Source organism: Hydractinia symbiolongicarpus, chromosome 4 (assembly GCF_029227915.1).
Source record: "Hydractinia symbiolongicarpus strain clone_291-10 chromosome 4, HSymV2.1, whole genome shotgun sequence".
NCBI classification, from domain to species: Eukaryota; Metazoa; Cnidaria; class Hydrozoa; order Anthoathecata; family Hydractiniidae; genus Hydractinia; species Hydractinia symbiolongicarpus.
The window spans coordinates 11,087,962-11,111,062 of record NC_079878.1 but is presented as its reverse complement, the minus strand read 5'-3'; the positions used below and the strand labels follow the sequence as shown (position 1 = coordinate 11,111,062).

General features: G+C 33.1%; 4 protein-coding genes across 5 annotated transcripts; 2 read left to right on the top strand and 2 right to left on the bottom strand.

The window, feature by feature from the left end:
- Positions 1–298: 298 nt before the first annotated feature.
- LOC130641231 (uncharacterized) lies at positions 299–1,545 on the bottom strand. Its single transcript, XM_057447949.1, has 2 exons — positions 1,376–1,545; positions 299–1,263 (listed from the first exon to the last, which is right to left on the bottom strand). Exons 1-2 carry the CDS (start codon positions 1,404–1,406, stop codon positions 860–862), a joined length of 435 nt encoding a protein of 144 aa, XP_057303932.1. The 5' UTR covers positions 1,407–1,545; the 3' UTR covers positions 299–859.
- Positions 1,546–4,688: 3,143 nt separating this feature from the next.
- LOC130641233 (bursicon-like) lies at positions 4,689–10,012 on the top strand. 2 transcript variants are annotated; one of them, XM_057447951.1, is made up of 3 exons: positions 4,689–4,848; positions 9,086–9,246; positions 9,370–10,012. In XM_057447951.1, the coding sequence occupies exons 2-3, from the start codon at positions 9,099–9,101 to the stop codon at positions 9,597–9,599; spliced, it is 378 nt and encodes a 125-aa protein (XP_057303934.1). In that variant the 5' UTR covers positions 4,689–4,848; positions 9,086–9,098; the 3' UTR covers positions 9,600–10,012. The 2 variants fall into 2 exon arrangements, with proteins under 2 accessions (XP_057303934.1, XP_057303933.1); XM_057447950.1 differs by lacking the exon at positions 4,689–4,848 and adding an exon at positions 5,633–5,751.
- A 2,100-nt stretch (positions 10,013–12,112) lies between these two features.
- On the top strand, positions 12,113–13,552 carry LOC130641234 (SCO-spondin-like). Its single transcript, XM_057447952.1, has 2 exons — positions 12,113–12,644; positions 13,185–13,552. Exons 1-2 carry the CDS (start codon positions 12,491–12,493, stop codon positions 13,424–13,426), a joined length of 396 nt encoding a protein of 131 aa, XP_057303935.1. The 5' UTR covers positions 12,113–12,490; the 3' UTR covers positions 13,427–13,552.
- LOC130641228 (serine/threonine-protein kinase RIO1-like) lies at positions 12,659–21,791 on the bottom strand. Its single transcript, XM_057447946.1, has 5 exons — positions 21,708–21,791; positions 20,880–21,125; positions 19,261–19,455; positions 14,929–15,072; positions 12,659–14,499 (listed from the first exon to the last, which is right to left on the bottom strand). The coding sequence occupies exons 1-5, from the start codon at positions 21,763–21,765 to the stop codon at positions 13,553–13,555; spliced, it is 1,590 nt and encodes a 529-aa protein (XP_057303929.1). The 5' UTR covers positions 21,766–21,791; the 3' UTR covers positions 12,659–13,552.
- Between the last annotated feature and the right edge of the window lie 1,310 nt (positions 21,792–23,101).

The window sequence follows — 23,101 nt, the reverse complement described above, 5'->3', positions numbered from 1 at the left end:
ATAATAACGGAGATTAAACGAATTGGTTCAATTGAAGTTTATAATAAGAGTTTTGTTATTGTAATAACAATATGAATTAAACGAATCTGTTATTTCAAATGTATAAAGAAATTCCTCTATAAGCTGGAGATTTATCATGCAATACGTATACAACTATCAAGCCACGATACGCCACCAGGAGTTTTTGTTATCTTGAAAGAGAGGAAAATATGGGAGGCTAGGACGGAGAAAGGAAGTATTTTCCATTAAGAAATAAATAAATAAAAACAGTCTCGACACATCCGGTAGTTTAGTTCATGTTTAGTGTAAAATACAAAATATATTTACTTGATTGTAATAAATAAATTATCCTTAAAAATCTTTAAATATTATAATGTTTGTGTTTTTATAATTATTAAATTTCCTTAACCAAGATCGACGTCGCGTCTAAAATAGCACCTTTAAGTTACGCAAGGTTTATTTTCAACATGGGGCGATTTTCGACATTATCGGACAGCCCAGACTGCAAAAGCAAACAGTAGGAAAATTTGAGAACTTCAACGTTGGATAAACTAACCCAAAATGAGATGGTGCTTAAAAAAACGAGGGTCACAAAGGATTGTAAGGATATAAACAATGAAGCAAGTTATAATCAAGTCAGACAAGGCAACGCATACGCAGTCCGATATATCGACTAGCTTCTTTTCTTAACATGCGTACAGGGAAGCAAATTTTTGAGTGTTTTGACTTGAACAGTATTTTTCAGTATTTTTTTTCATTCGCTATGAAGGCATTTTATTACGATGTCTTTAACAATGCGTTTGACCACTGATCGAATACCACATATAGATAGCATATGTCCACTTTGCTTGAGGAGCATCTAATAATGCGTTAGGCTTCCGCAATTCCGACAAGAGCACACTGTGGGTTCCCAAATGGTAAAATTTTGTACAGTGGTGACCATATCCCCTTTATTACTCCAACACAGAACGGATCTCTGTATGGTTCGCTTTATACCATCAACTGGCTGACAACAAGTGCAAATTGTTTTTCCCTTCCCCAAGGGATACTTATCAACAGATCGACAAGCGCCAACACATTGATTCATGGCTACACGTATATATCCGCATCGGTCGTCGGTTGATTTGACTCTGATGGCGGGAAATTTGACAACTACACATTTTGATTCGTTAGGGCGAACTCTTGCGCAGCAGATGGCGAAATAAATCACGATGAATGCAATGATGTTCAGTCGTCTATTCATTATCGCTGCGAAAAGTTTGTCTATAAGAGAAATATAAAAATTATTGTAATTTATTTCACAATGAAGAACGTCACATATATTTAAGAAACTCAAAAATACTCTCCAGAGAACAAGTTAACTGATGCATCTTACCGAAACTAATTATTTTTGTAGAATTCGCCATTTTGAAAGTTGTAATTTCCCGCTCCCTTTTGCAATTAATCTGCTTAGACAAAATCTGACTGCTCCTCAGCCCTATTTATACACATATCTGAGCGCTTATCAAAATAGAACTCGATGAGTTAAAAAATCATGAATAATGAATGAACAAGCCCAAGCAACCGTGTGAAGAAATTAATAAAAAAAGATTTGATATTTCCAAATTGAATTTTCGTCTTAAAGAAAAACTAATTAGGACATCAGAAAAAAAATTATTTTATCTTAAAAATAAATTTACAAAGAATGATAAAAAGAAATCTGTACTCCCTGTGGATACGTTAGATAAAACGGGAAATGTCTATCCTTGATACCCGTGAAAGGAAATAAATAAAAGTTTGAGACAACAAAGGTGTGGCGAAATAAAAAAAATGAAATAAATTAATATCAACACGAAAAGATAAGATTTTATGTACACTGATCCAGTTTCAATTTACTTACCGTAGAAAAACAACATCCTGGATATATTCTTTCCGTATCAAAAAACAACTCTCTTTTTATTTGCAAGAACAAATTCTACAATTCTGTTTTATTAAATTAAAAGAAAGAATCCTTGCTTATTTTAATGTAATAATATAAAAACTAAGGTAGTTTTCACAACAGCTTCAATCGTTTGTAACTTGCTGTCTTTAGGAATAAAACACCGTATTTTATTAACTTCTTTTTTACAGCTCTCACTGCTAAATATACGTCTCCACTAATTAAGCAGTATGAGGCATTCTGTCGAAACAATGTCTTTATCTCCCGTCTATGAAATGGGATTAAGAGAGGAATCTTGATAAAAAAGATATTAATCCGAGCATTTTGCCTGTATTTTCTAGAAAAATCCCGCCATTTCCGAATTACTATTTTTGTATTTATTAACATAAATTAACATGTTAATTAATTCGCTGTAAAATTATTTTATTGTTTTTAAAATTTTCTCAATCACCAAAAAAATTTTTTGTTGGTATTGAACGGACTTAAGGGCTTAAGTTTGATTTTAAGTTGAAAACAAAATGAATCTTTGTTGTTTGAAAGAAGTTAAGGTGCTCGGATTAAAATTAGCCAATAAGGTCACGAAAATTTGTGAAATAAATAAACTGTCCATAATCTTTTCTCTGTTGGACACAAAAAACATATATATCAATCTATAAACAAGAAAGTATATGCTGTATGTAATGATTTAGTCAATTAATCTTGGTAGTACCAAGCCGAAACGCATTAACTTTATCAGTGGAAAATTCCATTCACCATCCATCAGGTCAAACTCTGCACCTGCGGATTACAAATTAGGTTTTTATTTCTATTTTAATTTTAATGTCTTGTTTTCTTTCAATGTTGTAATTTCATTACCTTTCGTGATGTTTGGTAACCAGCTTCTTTTTTGTTGCAAAAAGCACGCAGTTAATGGACATAACAAAAAAAAAGAAAGGAAGATATATATATATTGCTTGACAGAAAAATAATTTGTTTTTTTGTAAGTTTAAACTTGTCACGATGCATAACTTTTCGTAAGGGACAATTTTAAGTAACGTAAAAATCACTAAATTTAATCTTGGGTGGTCAAAACACCCGTTGCGGCAATTTTTGGCCAAAATTTATCAATTTAAGGATTGCCCTGCTGTGAGATCCATGCTAACTATCTCCGCCCTCTCTCCTGTAGCGCTAGCCCTTACAAAATATAATGGCGAATTCTCAATGTGTGTTAATTCGCAATGGTAAGCGTGTAGAAATTATTTTATAAAATAAAGTTCACAAATGTGGGAGGTTGACCATCTTTAATGGTAAGTGAAAACTTACAGTAAAACTTTTCGTACTCTCTTTTTGCCTGTTTGATTCCTCTAACTGAAAAAGTTGAATTAAAACGGTAGTTTTGTTAGCTCCTTCTTATATATCTTGTACGCCAATTCCAAAATAGGACAAGTAATATTTCCCTAGTTAGATATTAAAAAATGCAGATGCTGGTCCAGGAAATAGCGTGGCTGCGTAGAATGATTACATTACACGAACATGCAGACTATTTCTGTTTAGGTTATTTTATATATTACTCTTGTAATCTGTTTTTTTTTTAATAAAAAATGAAAATTAAATATAATATTTTTTTGTTTTTCATATCAGCGTGCGGTACACGGAACTACTAGAAGTGCACTTGCGCAACGCAGAAAATTATTCACTACGTTGAAAAAAATTCCGTTTTGCAAATCACCCTTTTTGTGATTTTAGAGTTAAAAAAAATCTTTAAAAAGTTAACAAACAAGTAAATAAACAAATATAAAAGCAGACAATTAACCCAAAAATATGCGCAAAATGAAAGCCAAGAAATATTAGAAAAGCACCTAAATTTGTATGCATCAACTTGTTCTCTTCGAAAATACAATTTAGATAGATAACGTATATAATTTTATAAGATAAGCATAAAAATACAAATTCACATAATTATAATGAAATTATAACGAAATTAACACCTACCTTGCTAATATAATTTATCGAGGTGTCTTCTTTATGACACGAACATGCAGTAAAATGACGTTTAGTCCGCACGCCTTTCCCTTATATATAAAAAAGAGATTAATTCGCGGAGAAAAGAGCAAAGTACAAATAATTGCTAATTAAGAAATATCTTTTAATTTTATGTTGATGTTGCTTAACAACGAGGCACGAGATTGCCACAGCATAATACGAGAAGCGTGCCATTTCGGAAGCATGCTTTTTATCTTTTATATTTCTGAGCGCTTAATAGAAAGTCAAAGATGGGGGTAATTATAAATTCGAATGAACTCAAAGAAGAAAGAGAAACAGAGAACGTTTCAACATTTTAAGATTATGCGTCTATTTATATAAGTCCAATTAACGTGATATTATCAATATTTCTTGATAATTACCCATATCCTTCTTTTTTTGCGCTAATTCCGATTTATAAACCCCTTTTGTTGTTATGTGTATTAATATTTAAGAATCCTACCGAAAATGTCAATATTATTTGATTTAAAATAATAAATGGGTCAAACAAATATTCGGTTTAAGAATACCCCCTTGTTAGAGAGGTAATGACATTATACAGCGTTCATAAGCTTATATTTATTGCGATGGCACGTGTAACCTCACTTCACTGGATGCATTTATAAGACGTTGGAATTTTTTTTACAGCTGTGATGTAAATGAATTGAAAGAAAATTTAAAATAACTCAGCAGCGAATTGATTCGAGAATTCATCTCACTCATTGTATTTAAACAAAATTAGTGTCGTTAAAAAATATAAAAAAGATGTTTTCATAACATAAAAATGCTTTTGCATTAATGCAAATTTCAAAACTATTCGGCTGTGTCGTTTGTCGTCGCATCGTAACTCCAAAACAAACTTTCAACACCAACATTATAACCACGTGATCAATTACATCAAAACCGCTAATCGGCAGCACTTAGTTACGGTAAGCCAATAAATATTTTTAAGCTATGAAATGTATCCAAGCCCAAGTATTATAAATAAAACCTGGAAAAATATCACACATGGTGGCGAAATATATACGTGCCATGACACATATCGCGAAACTACACTCATGACGGGCGTCACTTTTTGCCAGAGCTAGCGTTGGCTGTTAGTTTTTGTTGCTGATTGCTGTTGGCAGATGTAAAACTTAGTACGTAGTACACGTTTTGTTATAAGCAATCTGTTTATAAGTCAGAGCTTGAAAATAACTTCACATTTTTCTTTGCTACATTTTTTATATTAGTTTCTTACTTTTTTACGTCTTTTTAAAGTTAAGGATACCAAAGATTTAGATTTCAAGGATACAAGAAATACTTAAATTTTCTGTTTTCGACATCTTTTTCGTACTTATACCATTGTAAAGATTCATGAATTAGTTATTTTTAATTAAAAATATAAATTTCAGACAGGAAAAAGGTAAAATAGAAAAATAAAAAACAACAAACATTTTTATCTCAGTTTTTTTCCTATAAAATCTAACATGTTTACTTACAAAGTTTAAATCTCGATATTTCAAAAACATTTTTTACTCGACATATTTTGGGCTTAAAGGTGCAAAGATTTATAAACATCAATAATAAAATAGTAATGTTTTGGACATGAGCTCAAAAAGGAATTGTCACAGTAAAAAGGTGAAAAAGTATAAGAGAAACGACCAGAAACCTTTTGATTAAATTAGGATCTAGATCTTTAAAATCAAAACCAAGATAGAGTTTTAATGCGACGAACTCTATATGTATACACCTTGTGGGCTCGAAAGTCGGGTACTCAAAAATGACGCTTTTCTATGGCAACTTTATCTAGCTTTTAGAAAATACATATAGTATATTCTCAACATGAATAGGTGAGATATTAGCCAGTTTTTGTTTTGATTTATAGTGTGCGTACTAATCCAGATAGTTGATAACATTGTGTCGAAGGACACGCATTGATTATTTGATTGTTTTTACGGTTATATGAAAACAGAAAAATAGTCTTACTGGCGAAGAAATATCAAACTGCAGTAAACAATCGACAACGGAACATTTCTATCCGCTATTTGCTACCTTATGCGTACTATGGCACATTAGATTGCATTTTTTATACAAAATTGACAGCATTTTGCTGGCAGTTGCTTTAACATGTTGGCATATACAGAGCATCAAACACCCTTTTAACTCTCCGTTACTGACTAGATTTTTTACACACCATACAACAACAAGTTTCTTAAAAATTAAAAAAACTTAATGTGTGATTTAGGAACTGGAGTTAAAAAAGAAATGAAGACCTAATACATCAAGATTTAAATCATTTGAACTTGATTCGACTCTGAATCGAATCAGGAAGCTGACCATAAGGACCCTTCTAACTATATATTCACTTTTGAAGTATTTTTCACACCCTCCCGAGATAGCTACTTAGCAAGTAAAATATGATAAGGCCAGAATTTTTTGAAACACCTCTTTCCTGATGTAAACGTGAATAGACTTAGCGCATGCAAGAAAATGAAGAACCCTCAAACATATACAGAAATAGCAACAACAAATTCAAATGTTTAGATAAAAATACAAACTTTAAGTCATTAACATCAGATTAAAATCTAATTTATTAAGGGATTAAAGTCAATAAATGCAAATTATAAATACATTTAAAAAGAAGGAATCGGGTTAAATAAATAAAATGCATAATTAGGTAGAAGGTATTAATTATTCATTTAGAAAAATAGAGAGAAGCTAAGTTACTGATAATTGTCTAAACGGAAGGGTAGGCTGTATACTGCTGTGAAATACAAAAGTGTTTCTTTAAACCTTGTCTACAAAAATAGATTCGTTGAAAAACAACTGCCAACTCAGCTAGTGAGATGTCACGTAATGAAGGAAAGAAATGAAAAAATATTTTTGTTTTTGTTTTATAAAATAATTAATTACTAAAAATTCTGTTTTTCCGTTTTTATTATTATTATATATATATTTTCATTTATTTTGCATAGATTGTAGCTAAAATTTAGTTTTAGGCTTAGTAGCTGAGATTTGAGGAAATTCACCGTTGAAAAAAATTTTTAATTATAAACAAGTAAGGAATTTGATTATTGAATTTAAAACTAAATAATAAGTATTATTTTTGAGAGACTTCTTGAAACATTGGCGGTTCTTGTGAACTAAACATGATCTGAACTATTTTTTGAATGAACTAAGAGTTCTGAGTTCACACTTACTTTAATAAACATAAACTCCAGATCAGCTTATTAGCTCGCTAAATTAGGCATCGTACGTAGCTAAAAAATGTTGAAAGTAACACAGATAGCTACTTCTAACTCGTTCATTCGGTTGTCAACTAGATCGAAAAAAATAAGACGAATTGCATTTTTATCTTCTTGAAATGATAATTAAAAGATAATTACCAATAGGAATCTCGTAATTGGTGTATATGTCGCATGAGGCCGTTTGAATAAACTTTATGACCTAAGTGAGAAATGATTGAACTAATTCATATTGCAAAATGTTTTAAAATGCTTGAAATAGTTTGGTGGAGATACTTTAAGTGTACACTCACGAGAAAAACAGGATCACTTCACATTCAATGAAAAAAACAAGAAAAAAATAATGCGTCGATCCAAGGAAACACCATTTATGGTGCGTTTTAGATGACAATTCGTAAATCTTAAACATCAAGGGTCAACGAAGTAGCTAGATTTATAAATTACGTATGCATTACAGCATAGATGCACTTAGCCTTAGCCTCTGTTTAAATCCTTCATAACATATTTAAACACATAAAACTTTCTCATGTAAACAAGGTTGAGTGACAGGTGCATTAGAGGATCCTTTGAAGTTTTGTTTAGGCTATGTTATTTTTAGCAGATCTCAATATCCTAAACATGTTTGCGGTTGATATTTTATCTTGTTGTGTCTTCGCTCTTGAGTGACGTAGATGTTTTTTAAGGGTTGCAAGGCTTGGGTGGTGGCGGTGGTGGTGGTGGTGGGAGGGGAAATTATTCAGTGTTCGAAAAAGTCTCTTTAAAGTCCAATACACACGATGCGATTTTTATTATGACATATCGTGTCGTGTATACATTCTAAATCATACACAAATATGTCGTAGAGTTCATTGTATAGGACAAGTAAATGTTAAACACCGTTTGACATTCATATGATATCATACAAGATTAGCTGATTGGCGTTTAGAAAAAAAGAAGAATTTTGGATATACTTTGGAGGTTTTTTATTTAATTTAAACTGAAAATGATTTATAAAACTACCAATGAGGAAATAACTCCTATATCTTGTACTTTTTTTTCTTTTCTTTTTTGTTTTGTTTTTCCATTTTTTCATATATCCCACGGTACAATAGGAATCCAATCTGTTCTTTTACTTCTATAAACATATTTAGTTTCGTGGAAAAAAAATTTGTACCTCTTCTTTTAGAAATTCGTTTTCAGTTTTGTAACTGTTTTTGTCATTCTGCTCGTCACAGTGCGGTCAAGAACGACCACAAATGCTAAGAGTTGGCAAAGCTGCACCCATTGTGGCATAATATGAATGTTGTTTTTTAAGAAACAGTCCTTTTGTGATTAAAGATATAAAAGTGCAACGTCACTTTTTTCGAACTTTTGGTCATTAGTCACGTGATCTCTACATTCAGTTAGTAGTTTGTCAAGATATATTTTTCACTATGTTATTCAGCTATTGCGCTTAGGAATGTATTTCTAACATAATGGCACACTGTAAGTGAACATTAAAATCACATGCACAATTGCGCAATGCTGTGAAGTCAGACTAAAAAGCACCTGATTATGCTAAGTTGTCCCAAAGGCTAGAAAAGGAAAACAGCGATGTCTGTCTACTCCAAGTGTAAAATAAACTAAATCCGAAAACGCTATATTTCTTATACAAAATTTATTTAATACATAGATATCAGTTGTAACTGCGTGTTTGCGACACCATCTTGACACGTTTCAATATTGTTGAGGATAAAAACACTGCGTTTGACTTCGAGAGGGAGAGAGAGAACTTATCCTTTAACACCTGTGGTAGAGAACAGTTAAAACTTATTTACTCTCCACCACACTTGTTAATTCAGAACATTTAGAGTCAGCGGAAAAGACACTAATTGTTATAGAACAGATTGGCTCCATGTCCTAATTTCTGCGTTGCCATGACAGCTTGTTTTAATAGCTTCGATTTATGAATTTTTTTTAGAGAGAATTTAACGATGGCTTCACTCAGTTGGTTTGTGATCTTTTTCTTCATTATAAAAGTTACAAGCGTACGAAGAAATCCTTGGGAAGGCATGGATATATACTGCAAGCCTGAGACGACTCATGTTAGAGTCGAAGAAAGTGGCTGCGTATCAGCGAAACGTGAGTAGATAGCTTTTTGCAGCTTAAAATATATTTGACACAGAGTAAATATTAGTTTTGGTAAACAAACTTAGTTGTGAATATAAAAGAGTTTAGTTTACTCGATTTTTCGTTTACATTTAGCGGTTCCCTTGCAATACTGTCGTGGAAATTGTAGATCTGCTACATTGTATGAGCACAAGTACCCTTACTACAGATCCGTCTGTCAGTGCTGTAAAGCTATCCAAGAAAGAGCGAAATTCATTTCCTTGGAATGTCCAGCAGTTAACGGCAAAAAGACGTCAAAAATTGTTTATAGAGACACAGTGACGAAGTGTGCTTGTGCAACATGTAAAATGAAAAAAAAGAAGTGAACACGCCATGTAAGCCACCATGAATATAAGCGCACCGTAATAAAGTTATTTAAACATAATTGGCGAACCAACGTGACAAGAGAAGAGTACTTTAAAATCAAAACAGCAGTTTGTAAATGTGTATCTTAAAATAAGCCACAGTAACATAAGAGATATTTTTACATATATATCCATAATGATATTCCATAAAGAATTCTCCGATGTATACTTCTGAGCAGCTAATTGGCTTTTGTCAGGACTTAATGTAAGATGATAAAATGATATTTAAATATTCTTGGCGAGGTCATTAGCAGACTAGACAACCACGTCGTAAAAATATTTTACATGCTTATCCAAGCTTCACAAAAGTTGGATTGTAATGTTGATTTTTCTGTAATTAGTATTTTTGTAAAAAAAACTTACATGCGGAACAACATTTTGTCGCAATCATTCTTTCCGCTTCACACAAATAAAATGTAGGTTTTTGAGTATTTCGGCTACGCGAGTCTTAAACGTTTTTTCGTGTGTATAAATTTTGGCAAAAGAAAAAAATTTAAGTTTTTTATGTGTTATAATATTTCTCTGACAACAAACATATAGTGTAAATAAAATATATTGTCGATGTTGTCAAATAAAGTTTCTGCGTGTGTAGTCTGGCAAGGTTCTAGCAATCTCATACTCAGTTCTCTACATCGAGAGGAACTTGGGAACGAAGTTAGTATTTAAGTAGTATTTATTCCCCAGAAGTCGTAGATGGCACGAAAATATTGCACGCAGAAATAAAGTTTAACGTCCGTTCTTGCAGACAAACACAAAAAAACACTGGTGGAAGCTATTATGTATTTTAAATGTTTAAATAAATGTCGTCAGAACTAGGAGCAACCTCATTCTTAGGGCTCTTCTACGTCTTCGATATTCTGACGGGACAGCGCTAAAGTAGAGTCGTCCTGTCACTATATTATAGGCGTAAGAGTCCTGGGGACGAGGTTGAACTAGGAGATTACTTTGCGGTGCAATCGGAGCCACCAGCAATTAATTTTTCAATCAAAGTTTTGTCCAGTTTTTCATACTTCTGTTCCAGTAATAAAAGAGTTTCCATTCTAACATGACAAAACTTGTGTACATATTGATTGAAACAAAGAGTCGTGGTAACGAAGTTGTAAGAAGAGGAGATAACATCTAAAATCATTAAAAACATCGCAGTTCCAAGCTATTGATATGGTACTTCTGTATCCTTAAGCCAAAATGACATGTAGATCATTATATATCTTGTAACAATAGATAATGACGGACACTAAATGTTGTCATTTAGATCTAATTAACAAAGATCTATTAGTAATTACATTTCGGCTTAATCGCCAGTTTTTAATTGCTTTGTTAATGAAGTTAGGTAGCTACTGGTTTGGCACGCGCCTTATCAAATCCACGTTCAAGTATGTAATTGGATATTTAAGTACAATATAGCACAAAATTAGTTTTGAGTCAAAAGAATTACAAAGGATATATCGAATTGTCTAAAATGATGCACTCCACCATTATTAAAATATAGAAAGATAAAAAAAATACAAAATATGAACAAACTCTCGCGTAGAAACACCCTCTGAATGTGTAATTTACAGAACAGAAGGAAGCTTTTAGGAAGATTAAAGTTGAATTGGTAACAAACTTTGTTACCTTGGCAACGGTCAAAAGGTTAAGTTCCAAAATAATCCATGTTACGCCTCTGAACAACTTTGAGATTGTGCAATAGTTTTGGCTGAATTGCCAAATTTGGCTCGTTTAACATATTAAAACAAAAAAGGCGGGAAAAACTTATTGGATTATTGTTCGTGGACTTTTATTGGCTAGTTGCGAACGAATATATATGTAGTCAAACAAAAACATCAAAAACCAAGTATTAAATCACGTTTACACTGCTGCGGATAAATTTCCTTCAGAATGGAAGCATCCCAAACAGCAGTGTTCACACTATTAGAGCAAATAGCACCAAACACTCAAATTATTCTGCATTGTAATTCTAATTTAATTTGGAATTAAAATTTCCAACCTAATATAATCTGCTAATACGACGAAACAACAAAACACAGCGATATTAATTCAATGTTCACTTGAGTTAGATAGTGCTGATATTTGCGGGAACAGAGTAAAACACAACCAAGTAGCAATAAAAATTATTTCTGAGCAAATTCAATGTAAATCAAGAAATCAGAGGAATGAAAAAACTTTCTAGGACGTAAAAGAACCAAAAGTTTATTGAGTAAAGCCTGGAAACATTGCTCATGAGGGTTGAGCAAGGCGCAAGGATAAAATATGAGTGACCAATTTTTCCCAAAAAGTATATTCCTTACATATTTCATTTCCAGGAATTTTGAAAAAAAAAATGTTTTCGTGAATTTTTTTTTCTTTTATTGAACTTCCCGATTTCGCCAAGCTAATGTAAATTATTAGGTTACATAATCAAACAATGACGTAGGCTCAAATAAAACGAGATGCTTTCACAACTGCGACGGCGTCACATGACATTTTTCCGGCAACGTCATATTGTTGGTAATATGTCGTATTTTGTTTGTGAACAGATCTCCATAGTACCAACGTTAATAGCTTTTAATATAAGACATTCCATAAATGATGCTTCTAACGTGTTTTAATGACACGGGGGGTTTTCTTTTGTCTACTATAATAGGATGATGGTCATCTTAGCTGGAGACTTTTATTTTGCAGTTTGATAAATCATAACTTGAAGAGATTGAAATTAATGCACGCTGTATTTACTTTGCATGACCACATGATATCAACTGCACTGTGTCTTTATGTAAACACACACACGAAACAGGGATAAGATAAACACAAAACGCCCAAATTAAGAGCTGTTTAAGATCGTGTTTACTTTAGCGAACGACAACTCAGTTAAAATGCGTCGTCTGTTTCTGTTGGTGTGTGTGGCAGTGCTCGTGCAGTGTCAAAAAAATGTCGCGAGAAATCCATGGCGGGATCACAACATCGAGATAGGATGCACGACAGCTGAAGAAAGTAAAAACATAGACGAACCTGATTGTGGAGTCGCAAGTAAGAAATGTTAATTTGTTTACTTATCATATTTATGAACTTGCCTGAATGTGTATTTGACTGAAATCGTGTAATAAAAACACACACATTCTTTAACGGTCGAGGTAAAGATTTGACTTAAACATTAAGCAATCGCTAAGTAACTCGCCAGGTGAAAAAATTATCTCCGTAAGCAACCTAGAATTAATTCTAGATAGTCTAACCAGTTACTTACAAAAGAGTTTTTTAAAAAATAAAATCTTTTTTTTCTAAAAGACACGAACTTTAAAGCACAAAAAATGTAAAGTTAAAATCTTGTGATTTTTGAATTTTAATACACTCTTAACAATTAAGCAACTTTGAGGATAGAAAAAATGAAAAAGTGGTATTCGAATTGAACCTAAAAGCAGTCTGTTTTAAATCGATATATATATATATATTGTATCAACTCCAGCCTAAAAAATATACCCCATTCCCCCTTTCCTCAAAAAGAAAAAATAATTAAAAGAATAAATAATAATTAAAGCAGTCCTATTATAACAGAAACTCTTTTCTTTTTAGCTATTAAAGTTAAATATTGTGTCGGCTACTGTCCGTCAGCAACGCAGTATAAACATGTTTATCCATTTTACGAATCAAAATGCACGTGTTGTAAAGCGAAAAAGATGAGAACAAGGTTGCATTCTATCAAATGTGATGTTAAAAGTGACGGCAAAGAGCGAACCAAAGTCGTGCCAGTCGACGAAGTTGCAGAGTGTAGTTGTCGTGCTTGCGCTCCAAAGAAAAGACGTTCTACATTGTGAGAGAAATACAATCTTAAATTTATTGTCGTTTATTTTTATTTGCCTCATTAGAAGTGCTGAATTTTATTAGGAGCTCTTTTATTGTATATACTGCATATAAAAAAGAGAGAAAATATAAGAGCGAAATTATTTCTTTTTCCCGCCTTTCGTCATTTTCTCTTTTCTTTTTTTCACGTGCTTTGGCATTTTTTCTTTCCGCTTTTCCCGATTTTCTTCTTTGACCAATTTTTTATGTTCTTTCCGTAATTCTTTTGTGCTTCTGACAATTTTCTCTGACTCCCTTTCGCGCTCGTCTCCTGAATTATCAGACCTGGAAGAAACTGTCGAGTCATCACCCTCCTCCTCAGATTCGGCGACATCGGATTTCGGGACAGTCAAATCCTTCTTCATTCCGACTACATTTGTGTAGTACAAATGCTCTGCGTTACCTTTCTCAGCTTGTGCCACATCACGTTCGAAATCAACTACATCATCCAACCGCTGCGGAATAAACGCGTTCTTAAACACCTCTGCGTCTACTAAATCCTTTTGAGTGACGTCATCGTCCGATCTTTCAGCGGCGATCCTCTGCGCATGCTCTAAATAGTCTTCGATATTTTCATCCGTGACATTAGGATCAGTTATAAAGTCAAACAGTTCTTTAACAGTCATTACACACACCTTCTGCTTACGGAAGAACTCGTTTATATTCGTGCAATCTTTACGCAAAAACAATAAGGCGCTTGGGTGATCATGCTCAACAGATTGCGACACATCGATTATAGTCATTCTATCTTTTACGATATCGTACAGGATATTAAATTCTGACAGGTCAGCGTGAACTAGCTTCGCTTTCCAATACAAGTCACGCATTATTCGTACACACAAAAGATATAGTTCTCTGGCTTTTGATTCCGTAATATTCGCATCTTTCAAAAGAGGAGCTGGAAAACCATTAGAGCCAACAAATTCCATAACGAGAACGTGATTACGTAATATGATTGGCTCGGGGCACGGTATGCCAACAGCGTGCATGCGCAGAAGGTTTCGCATCTCTTTTTCAGCCCATGTTCTCACCATTTTTCTAGGGTTCCCTGTTGTTGAAAAAAAATTTAGAACATTTTATACATTTAAAGCATTACGATTGGTAAAAAAAGTAAATACTGTATTCTTCTGTGATTTACCCCAACCCACCCCATCCCCCTTTCCTCCTCAATCTTAAAAATTATCAAAGGAATCACATCACCTCCCACCAAATACCAAAGTAAGACTCCCTATAAGCATTATCCGAGTTTAATCATTTTTGCCTTTCATTAGCAACGACTCGTGACCTGATGCGTCACAGATCAAAGATCCCGCTCAACAATATTTAGAACCTATTAAGACCACCCACCCCTTAATGTTCGTAATTTACGACAAAAAAACTCAGTATTACATTGTTACCCCTTATTCCAAATAACCTAGAGAGATGTCTATGATAAGGATTTACAACATGACATGGGAATCACACCATGGGGAATCACCTTTGCAGTATCCATGACGAAAACGAAATTCTCCTGTGACATATTTATCGCGATCTTTAAACACCAAAATTGACGTCTTAAATATCTTGACAGCACGGTCGTAGCCCGACGTCGTCGAAGCATGATACACGTTGGCTTCTTTGCCTGAAACGATGACGTAGAAAATGGTAAACATTTTCAATTGGTTCAATTGTTATTTGTTACTCTGTTATAAATAACTTATACAAGTTCTGTATATAGGTGAAAATTTATCATAGCACATCCGTATTTCATCCTCAACAGAGAATGCTTCATCCCGATCAGACCTCTGATCATGACGGGCGATTATAATTTAGGTTAAATAAGAAAATCCAGGTTAAGTAATTTTAGACATTTTCTGGTCATAAATTTCCGGACAAAAAAAACAATTTTGGACAGAGCGTCATTCTATTTCTTTTTTAAGAAAACTAGGCTTAGCAAGAATTAAAGGTACCGTTTTAAGTTCTTTGTATACTAAGACCACCAATTACCTTCGTAACTTATGCTTCATTAGCTTTTTTATTTTTATAATACTTCATAAGTCCTTTAAAAACCGCGACGTATTAGAAACAAAGTGGAACTAAAAAGGTTTTGCCAGTTAAAAGGGGTTCAAAAACATTCAGTTATTGTATGATAGTCAGAAGATATTATCATAAAAGCGTGTGTGTGAAACGCATTCTACTTTTCCTATTGCAGGGTATTTTTGTCCCCACTGTACCCCTACGTGTGTGTGAAACGCATTTTAATTTTCCCACTGCAGGGTATTGTTGTCCTCACTGTACCCTACAAGTTGTTCACAATTATTTTACGATTTGCCGTCCTGCTCTAAATATTCAATAGGAAACTACGAATAGAAAAGACTGAAAAACAAACAAACAATTATTAAACATAAAAACAAAAATGTTTGAAAATATTTCAAAAATTTTCTGCAGAGGTAATGACTGGCATTTAAGTTTAAACTATCAATTTTTTTATAAAAATGTTGCAAGAAACATTTGAACTTCTCCAAATCAGATAGAAATAATTGCATTTTTTCACACCTTCACGAAGGTATCAGACTTTCTGCGAAAAATGGAATACATCGAGTAATCACAGATATTAGATGAAATAATTATGGATGATGGAATCTGCCAAGAGCAGATTTTACAAGACGATTGATTGAGAAAAACAAAACAAAACGTAATGTTGAGAAATAGTTGTTTCAACATCTCAAGGTCATGAAACGTTGTGTAGCTATGCAAGCACAATTTTGATTGGTTAATACAATGAACCAATAGATTAATCTAAAGCGACTTGAAACAATAAAAAAGGCGCGACCTTGCGACGAGTTGTCTTATGGGTATTTAAAATTTTATCAAGGAGTTTCCACATCCCATAAAAATACTAGATCGACTACCAAATGACTTTTAAAACCTTAAACTGCTTAAAGAACGTGTTATCGTGCGTGTTACGAAATGGAATCTGCAAAATAAAAAATTATCACCTAGTAAGCCCAAAAATCATCCCGATTCAGGTTTTGTAGATACTTAAGGACCACAAAAAGTCATAAGATAATTTTTACCTTTTAAGATATGCTTAAGCATGCTGAGTTGGCAAATACCAAATTCTGAAAACTCTTAGGCAAAGTTTCTACGAACAGAGCCAGCCGGCCTTTAAAATTAAAGAAAATTGATTTGCAGAATGAACAAAACCTTAAACAGGCGCTTGTTTAAAGAAATTTTAACGCGCTAAACTTCGGAACGGCGTTATTACTGAACAGGTGGGCGAATGAACACCAAGGGAAGCGATAGACATGCCACAAAAGAAAATCAAAGAGATGAGTTGAAATAATAGAGTGTATTGTTGCAGCATCAAGATGATTCATAATCGCTTGTAATCCGTTTATATTTTGCTACGTACAATCACCGTAGTAGTTATCCGCTGTGATAGTATCACGGTAAGAAAAAGAAACCCGATCATTAGTAAGCACTACGTACCTCCCACTGTCAAATCGCCCCGTTCTGATTATATCAACGGAATGCAATAAACTATCATCTTTCTAATGACATTTCTATATAGATAAAAAACAGGCTCGTGCCTTCCGATAATGTCATTATACGGTAAAAAGATTAGCCAACAGTAGATAATCCTTCTGATAGTGGACAGTGAACAAAGACGTTTTTATTTGTGATAAACAGTCCATTGCTGTCCATTGTGTAAGGGCACGTGCTTTCTTCACGCTACATATAATCTGCGTTAAAATAAACAATTAGAAAGAGCAGGGAAGACCACCTGTCGCTACATTAAAGCAGGAAAAAAAATTCAACGCTGACTGATTAATCTATCTCTAACCTAATCTGAAGCAAAAAAATTCTTAATGAATGAACCTTTTCGAAAGCTTCAAACATATTTCATATAAATTTGGAAAAAAAAGTTCCTTTTAGATATACGCGGTCGGAGTTTGAGATTGAACAATTGTCTCACAATCACTCGTGACCTGCTTCGATTCTGTTAGGTTTGACTAGAAAACAATTTGAAGTTTTAAACTAAGAAATTGCAGCATAGTCACTTCAGAATACATTACGTATACACCCAAATTGGGTCACATAGCATGGCTTGACCCGTAGCTGTTGTAAAGACACTTGCTAAACATGACCGCGCTGTGGCCCGAACCAGAGACTTTGTGATTACGAAGTGAACGTCATAACCACTAGGCCACGCGCCAATTTCCGAGCGACAAAGCTTTAAATAAAAATTCGCAGACAAACTTCAAGATACAGTTCATTAATTTCACACCTACTTAGATTTTTTATTAAATTTTGTGGCTTTCTTAACCCCTAACATGCAACATCTCCTGGCTTATTCTCAACCTTGCCAAATTTTATGTCTTTTTATAGCACTTTTTTGATAAAGACTACCGGTTACTGTAAAACGTCAATTTATTTATTTTATCTAAATTTATACTGAGGGAACACTTCGTTTAGGAGATATCAGAAGAAATTCGGAGATTTATAGCTCAAAATTTTTTTAAAAAAAAGCTATCAAAACTATCGCAACTAATAGGGAATTTTTAGGGAATTTTTACTATTAACTTGCCATTTTTTTAACATTTTTTTCCGCGCAGAGACAGACAGACGACGGCTATTATTATAGAGAAGTGATGTTGCAGTGCTCCTCCATTCGTCACATATGACAAAGACAATACAGTAAGAGTAATACAAACAATTTTCAGGAGGAACCAATTTTTTTCGATCTAAATTTATAGACAGTTATTTAGCAGGCGTACCCGACCTGTTGTAGCTAGTTTTACTTTTTTTAAGTTGAGATATGGGTTGTTTTATATTTGTCAGTTTACAGGTCGATGTCTCATTTTGCTTTTATACATAAGCTAAACATAATTAAACAAAGTGTTGAGTCATGATAAGAAATTCCTTACGAGGAGAAAAAATCTGCTGCCATCGTGGTATAGTCGCTTAATTATTCTGCGTGGGATTATCGCGTAAAACCTTAATAAGAGCTGCTGCGGGAACAATTGGGTGCTCGAAATTTTTTTCGCGCATAAGCTGCGCATAAGCTGCGCAAAGGTCTGATGTGCGCGAAATATTTCTTTTTATAAGATTTGCAAAAATTAGATTGGGCGAAACTGGCAAAATGAACAAAAAGATTAAAGTTCCATAAAACGCTTTTTTCACACAAATCACAATATCATCAGTGTCGGCTGGCACAAGCACAAGAATAAAGAGGGTTATAAGCAGTGCAAAACGACTCGTTTATACAAAAACAAAAGTTAAAAATTTATACACTCTTGAAGTTGAAAGATGTGTAATGCATCTGGGTTCTTACTCGTAAAAAGGGTGCGAGATTGCATTTTCGCTAACCGTAAAAACGCAAGAAAAAAATGCGCAAAAAAGAAAAGAAAGGGTGAAGTGTTTAAATTTAATTAGTGTTGAATATAATTTGACGCGTAATATTATACTCCCTTCTTCTCACAAAAAAATAAATAAATAAATAAAATAATTAAGTATTATATTTTTTATGTTTTCCGCTGATAGGAAAAAAATACCGAAAAGTTCACTTTTCGCACGTGTTACACCGCGCATAATAACTGTGCAAAACATTACCCAAGTTCAAAATTTTTGTCCAAACTATTTGAGACAAAATCAGGTAGTTATGACATACTTTCAGTTGACGTTTGATTTTATTCCCAGTCACAAACTCATTCTGACAAAATTTAGAAACCTAAAGGGAAAGTTTCGAAACTTTGGAAAACTTTATCCAGTTTCTTGCAAATAATTTATCAGCATTCTGAGAGAACTGACAAGCAAAGAATCATACCTGTACTGATACATCCATTAATCTCATTGATAATACTTTTATTCAATAGTTTGAACAGAATCATTTTTGTGCGCGGATCAAGCACTTGTTCTACCGTCGCACGATCTTTACGATCTTTTACACGGCACTTCTGAGCATATTGTTTCTTTGAAATTTCTTGAAAACTTGTCGCTATCTTACCATTCAATAATGGACCTAACAAAAACAAATGAAAATATTACAACAAGCATATTGTTCAATATTGCTTCAATAAGCGATGTCACATTCAACACAACAAATTATACGCAAAAATATAGTTACACAAAAAAGCTTTTCACTCAAAGCAATTTACTGCTTTCCTAAAATAAATATCCCGCACGAAGAATGAAATAAAGCAACGCTGCAGCAGTGAAGAATCAAACAAATCAACACTGCAGTAGTGATGCAAACAAACAATCAACCAAATCAACAGAGCAGTAACATTCCAAAAAAAGAATCAACCAAATCAACGCTGCAGTAGTCCAAACAAAGAATCAACCAAATCAACGCTGCAGTAGTAATTCAAACAAAGAATCAACCAAATCAACGCTGCAGTAGTGATACAAACAAAGAATCAACCAAATCAACGCTGCAGTAGTAATCCAAACAAAGAATCAACCAAATCAACGCTGCAGTAGTAATTCAAACAAAGAATCAATCAAATCAACGCTGCAGTAGTGATACAAACAAAGAATCAACCAAATCAACGCTGCAGTAGTAATCCAAACAAAGAATCAACCAAATCAACGCTGCAGTAGTAATTCAAACAAAGAATCAACCAAATCAACGCTGCAGTAGTGATACAAACAAAGAATCAACCAAATCAACGCTGCAGTAGTGATACAAACAAAGAATCAACCAAATCAACGTAGCAGTAGTGATACAAACAAAGAATCAACCAAATCAACGCTGCAGTAGTGATACAAACAAAGAATCAACCAAATCAACGCTGCAGTAGTAATCCAAACAAACAAACAACCAAATTAACGCTGCAGTAGTAATCCAAACAAAGAATCAACCAAATCAACGCTGCAGTAGTAATCCAAACAGAGAATCAACCAAATCAACGCTGCAGTAGTAATTTAAACAAAGAAACAACCAAATCAACGTAGCAGTAGTGATACAAACAAAGAATCAACCAAATCAACGCTGCAGTAGTAATTTAAACAAAGAAACAACCAAATCAACGTAGCAGTAGTGATACAAACAAAGAAACAACCAAATCAACGTAGCAGTAGTGATACAAACAAAGAATCAACCAAATCAACGCTGCAGTAGTGATACAAACAAAGAAACAACCAAATCAACGCTGCAGTAGTAATCCAAACAGAGAATCAACCAAATCAACGCTGCACTACAATTTGGAAAATAGATAGCAATTTCAGTAGAACTTACGCTAAAAAAGTTTGTGCGTATGCATTTTAGTTTCTTCACTGTCAATTTTCCGGCATTTTTTTAAACGAAATTGTGTGTGGCTTGTTGCTTATTTATTTTATGTCGATGTTGTTTGCCATGAGGTAAAAAGAATGTTAGTTTGAGTAATAAAAAATACATTTTCGGGTATTGTTCAATAAAATAATATAAAAACACCAAAACTTTACCTTCATATTTATCTAATTTGATTTTATTCACATATTTGCCAAATTGTTTGTCTTGGGGTTGAAGGCTGGTTTTTTGTTTGTTTGACACGTTTAATTTGTTCACAGTTATATTTCTTTGCCCTTTGTTGATTGGTACGTCATCCCACCAATCATCATCGTCACTATCTTCTTCATACTCATCTTGATGATATTGCTCTTCATCACTTCTAGTCACTTCATCGCTTCTAGTTTTTCCATCATTTAAACCTGTTTAAAAAAAAGCAAATAAAACAGTTTATTTTAAAAAATTATGAGTTTATTTTAACTACCGATTTAAACGTCTTTTATATTTATATCGTATTTCGTGTGTCCGTAACATGGCTATAAAAAAATTGTGCAGAGACAGAATACTGCTAATAAGAATGTTGAAGTTGGTAGCCCGCTAAGAAATCCACTAGTTCGAGTGTGCTTTATTTATTACATCTTGTGTTTCTGTAGCACAACTTCTTGCTCAAGCACAGACAGATATTATACATGTACTATTAATATAAAGATACGCCAAATTTATAATATTTGACATTCTTCAACAACAGTGCATAAAAACAGAACAAAACACCAACAATGCAGAAACATGTTTTAGATTCATCGAGAATCACACGCTTTGCATTATTCGAGGTGGTCACAAATGTTATCAATGCAATTCCTGCACCTATCTAATTATTCATCTATTCAGCAGAAGGTCTAAAAAGTTAGTATCTTCTTAATTGTGTAACATGTTTATGAAAAAATTTGGGTAACCATACCTCTTTAGAAATAAACAACAAATTGTAAGAAATACTGCAGACTTACAACATTCAATGTCAACATCAGCATCTGAAAACTGACCACTTTCTATTTCCATTGACATTATTATGTTTGGTTAAGTTTCTATATCTGAATATAAAATGCAAATATATTTAGTTCTGTAGGCAACAGGAGTACCTCTTGTTATAAAGCTATGTGAGCCAGCATTGTTTGTTCTGTTAAAGAAAGATTTCTGAAGGAGGATTTTGAAAAAAAAGGCTGTGATGCAAAGATTATTTACTCTGTGGTTATGTTCTGAATTGTACAGATGGTTGCCACACCTCTTATGTGGAACAGATAGTTTATATAAAAAGCGATATGGAACAAGAAATTGAATTTCACCTTTTCAGTGTTTATACAGCAAAATTTCAACTAAAGCCAACTTTTGCCCTTTTCCAGCAAAACAAGTACCATGCATTAATGCAAAGGGATCTCTACTTATCTTTATGTGGAATATAAGCATTTTATTTTCCACCAAAGTAGTTAAATCAAAATACCAGTCTGTTTTAAAAAAGAGCAATTATAACTTGGATTTTCCAAAAAACTTCAACATTACAATGCTGTGAAAATACTATGATAAAAATATATATATTTCTTGTTCATTGAAACACAACATTTATTTGCATAAAGTTTCTGTTAATTTATAAACAAACTTTTTATTGAGAATTGTCTAATTTAATTCTATGAAATAGTATACAGTTGATGAGTAGTGAAAAACTATGCATAAGAATTGTCCAAGGCTCACACTCTGAGAAAATAAGTGTGACAAGTGGAATTTAGCAGAAAGTTCAATGAATTTTTGATTCTTCTGTCAAGTAAAGCAGGACGATAGTTTATAAAAAAAAAGTGTAATGCTGGTGTAACCAAACATAAAACCAACTACTTTGAATGTGCGTTGTCAGCTAAATTAAAAAACCCCGACCAAATCAATTTTTTCCTGTAGAAAATCACAATGCCATTGCATGAAACCTTTCAATAGGGAAGTTCCAGAATTAAGAGCTTATAATTCCTTTTTTCTCATGAAAAATTAGGGCAATATGAGTGATTATATTAGATAGAACCTAAAAACATGTTACAGGCCAGCTGTATAGTCAGCTATATGGTTCATAGCAAACTAAGCTTTTCTGTACGCATTTTTGACTATGGTTCTTAAAAAATCCTGTTATCAATAAATATTACATTGACCAAACGTTAGACTTTTGAAAAAAAAAATTTTATGTAAACTCACAAAAAAGGTTTTTTTGCTTCCCTATGCAGAACAATATTAGATTTATCTTTTTTTAAATTTGACTTGTGGATTATCCATTGCCTTGTAAAAAGGTAAAAACCATTTTTTGATAGAAGAATGTGCACTTCGTTTGTTTTCCTTCTACAAGTTCAATTTATCATTATGAAAATTG

Bases quoted from the DNA above. Each gene is read 5' to 3' on its own strand.
- LOC130641231 (XM_057447949.1), bottom strand. From the start codon at position 1,406: ATGGCGAATTCTACAAAAATAATTAGTTTCG. The intron at 1,264-1,375 runs GTAAGATGCATC...TTTCTCTTATAG, and splicing joins TACAAAAATAATTAGTTTCG to ACAAACTTTTCGCAGCGATA.
- LOC130641233 (XM_057447950.1), top strand. The intron at 9,247-9,369 runs GTGAGTAGATAG...GTTTACATTTAG, and splicing joins TGGCTGCGTATCAGCGAAAC to CGGTTCCCTTGCAATACTGT.
- LOC130641234 (XM_057447952.1), top strand. From the start codon at position 12,491: ATGCGTCGTCTGTTTCTGTTGGTGTGTGTGGCAGTGCTCGTGCAGTGT. The intron at 12,645-13,184 runs GTAAGAAATGTT...TTTTCTTTTTAG, and splicing joins ACCTGATTGTGGAGTCGCAA to CTATTAAAGTTAAATATTGT.
- LOC130641228 (XM_057447946.1), bottom strand. From the start codon at position 21,765: ATGTCAATGGAAATAGAAAGTGGTCAGTTTTCAGATGCTGATGTTGAC. The intron at 19,456-20,879 runs GTAAAGTTTTGG...TGTTTTTGTTAG, and splicing joins CAAATTAGATAAATATGAAG to GTCCATTATTGAATGGTAAG. The intron at 14,500-14,928 runs GTGATTCCCCAT...TTTCAACAACAG, and splicing joins TCGTCATGGATACTGCAAAG to GGAACCCTAGAAAAATGGTG.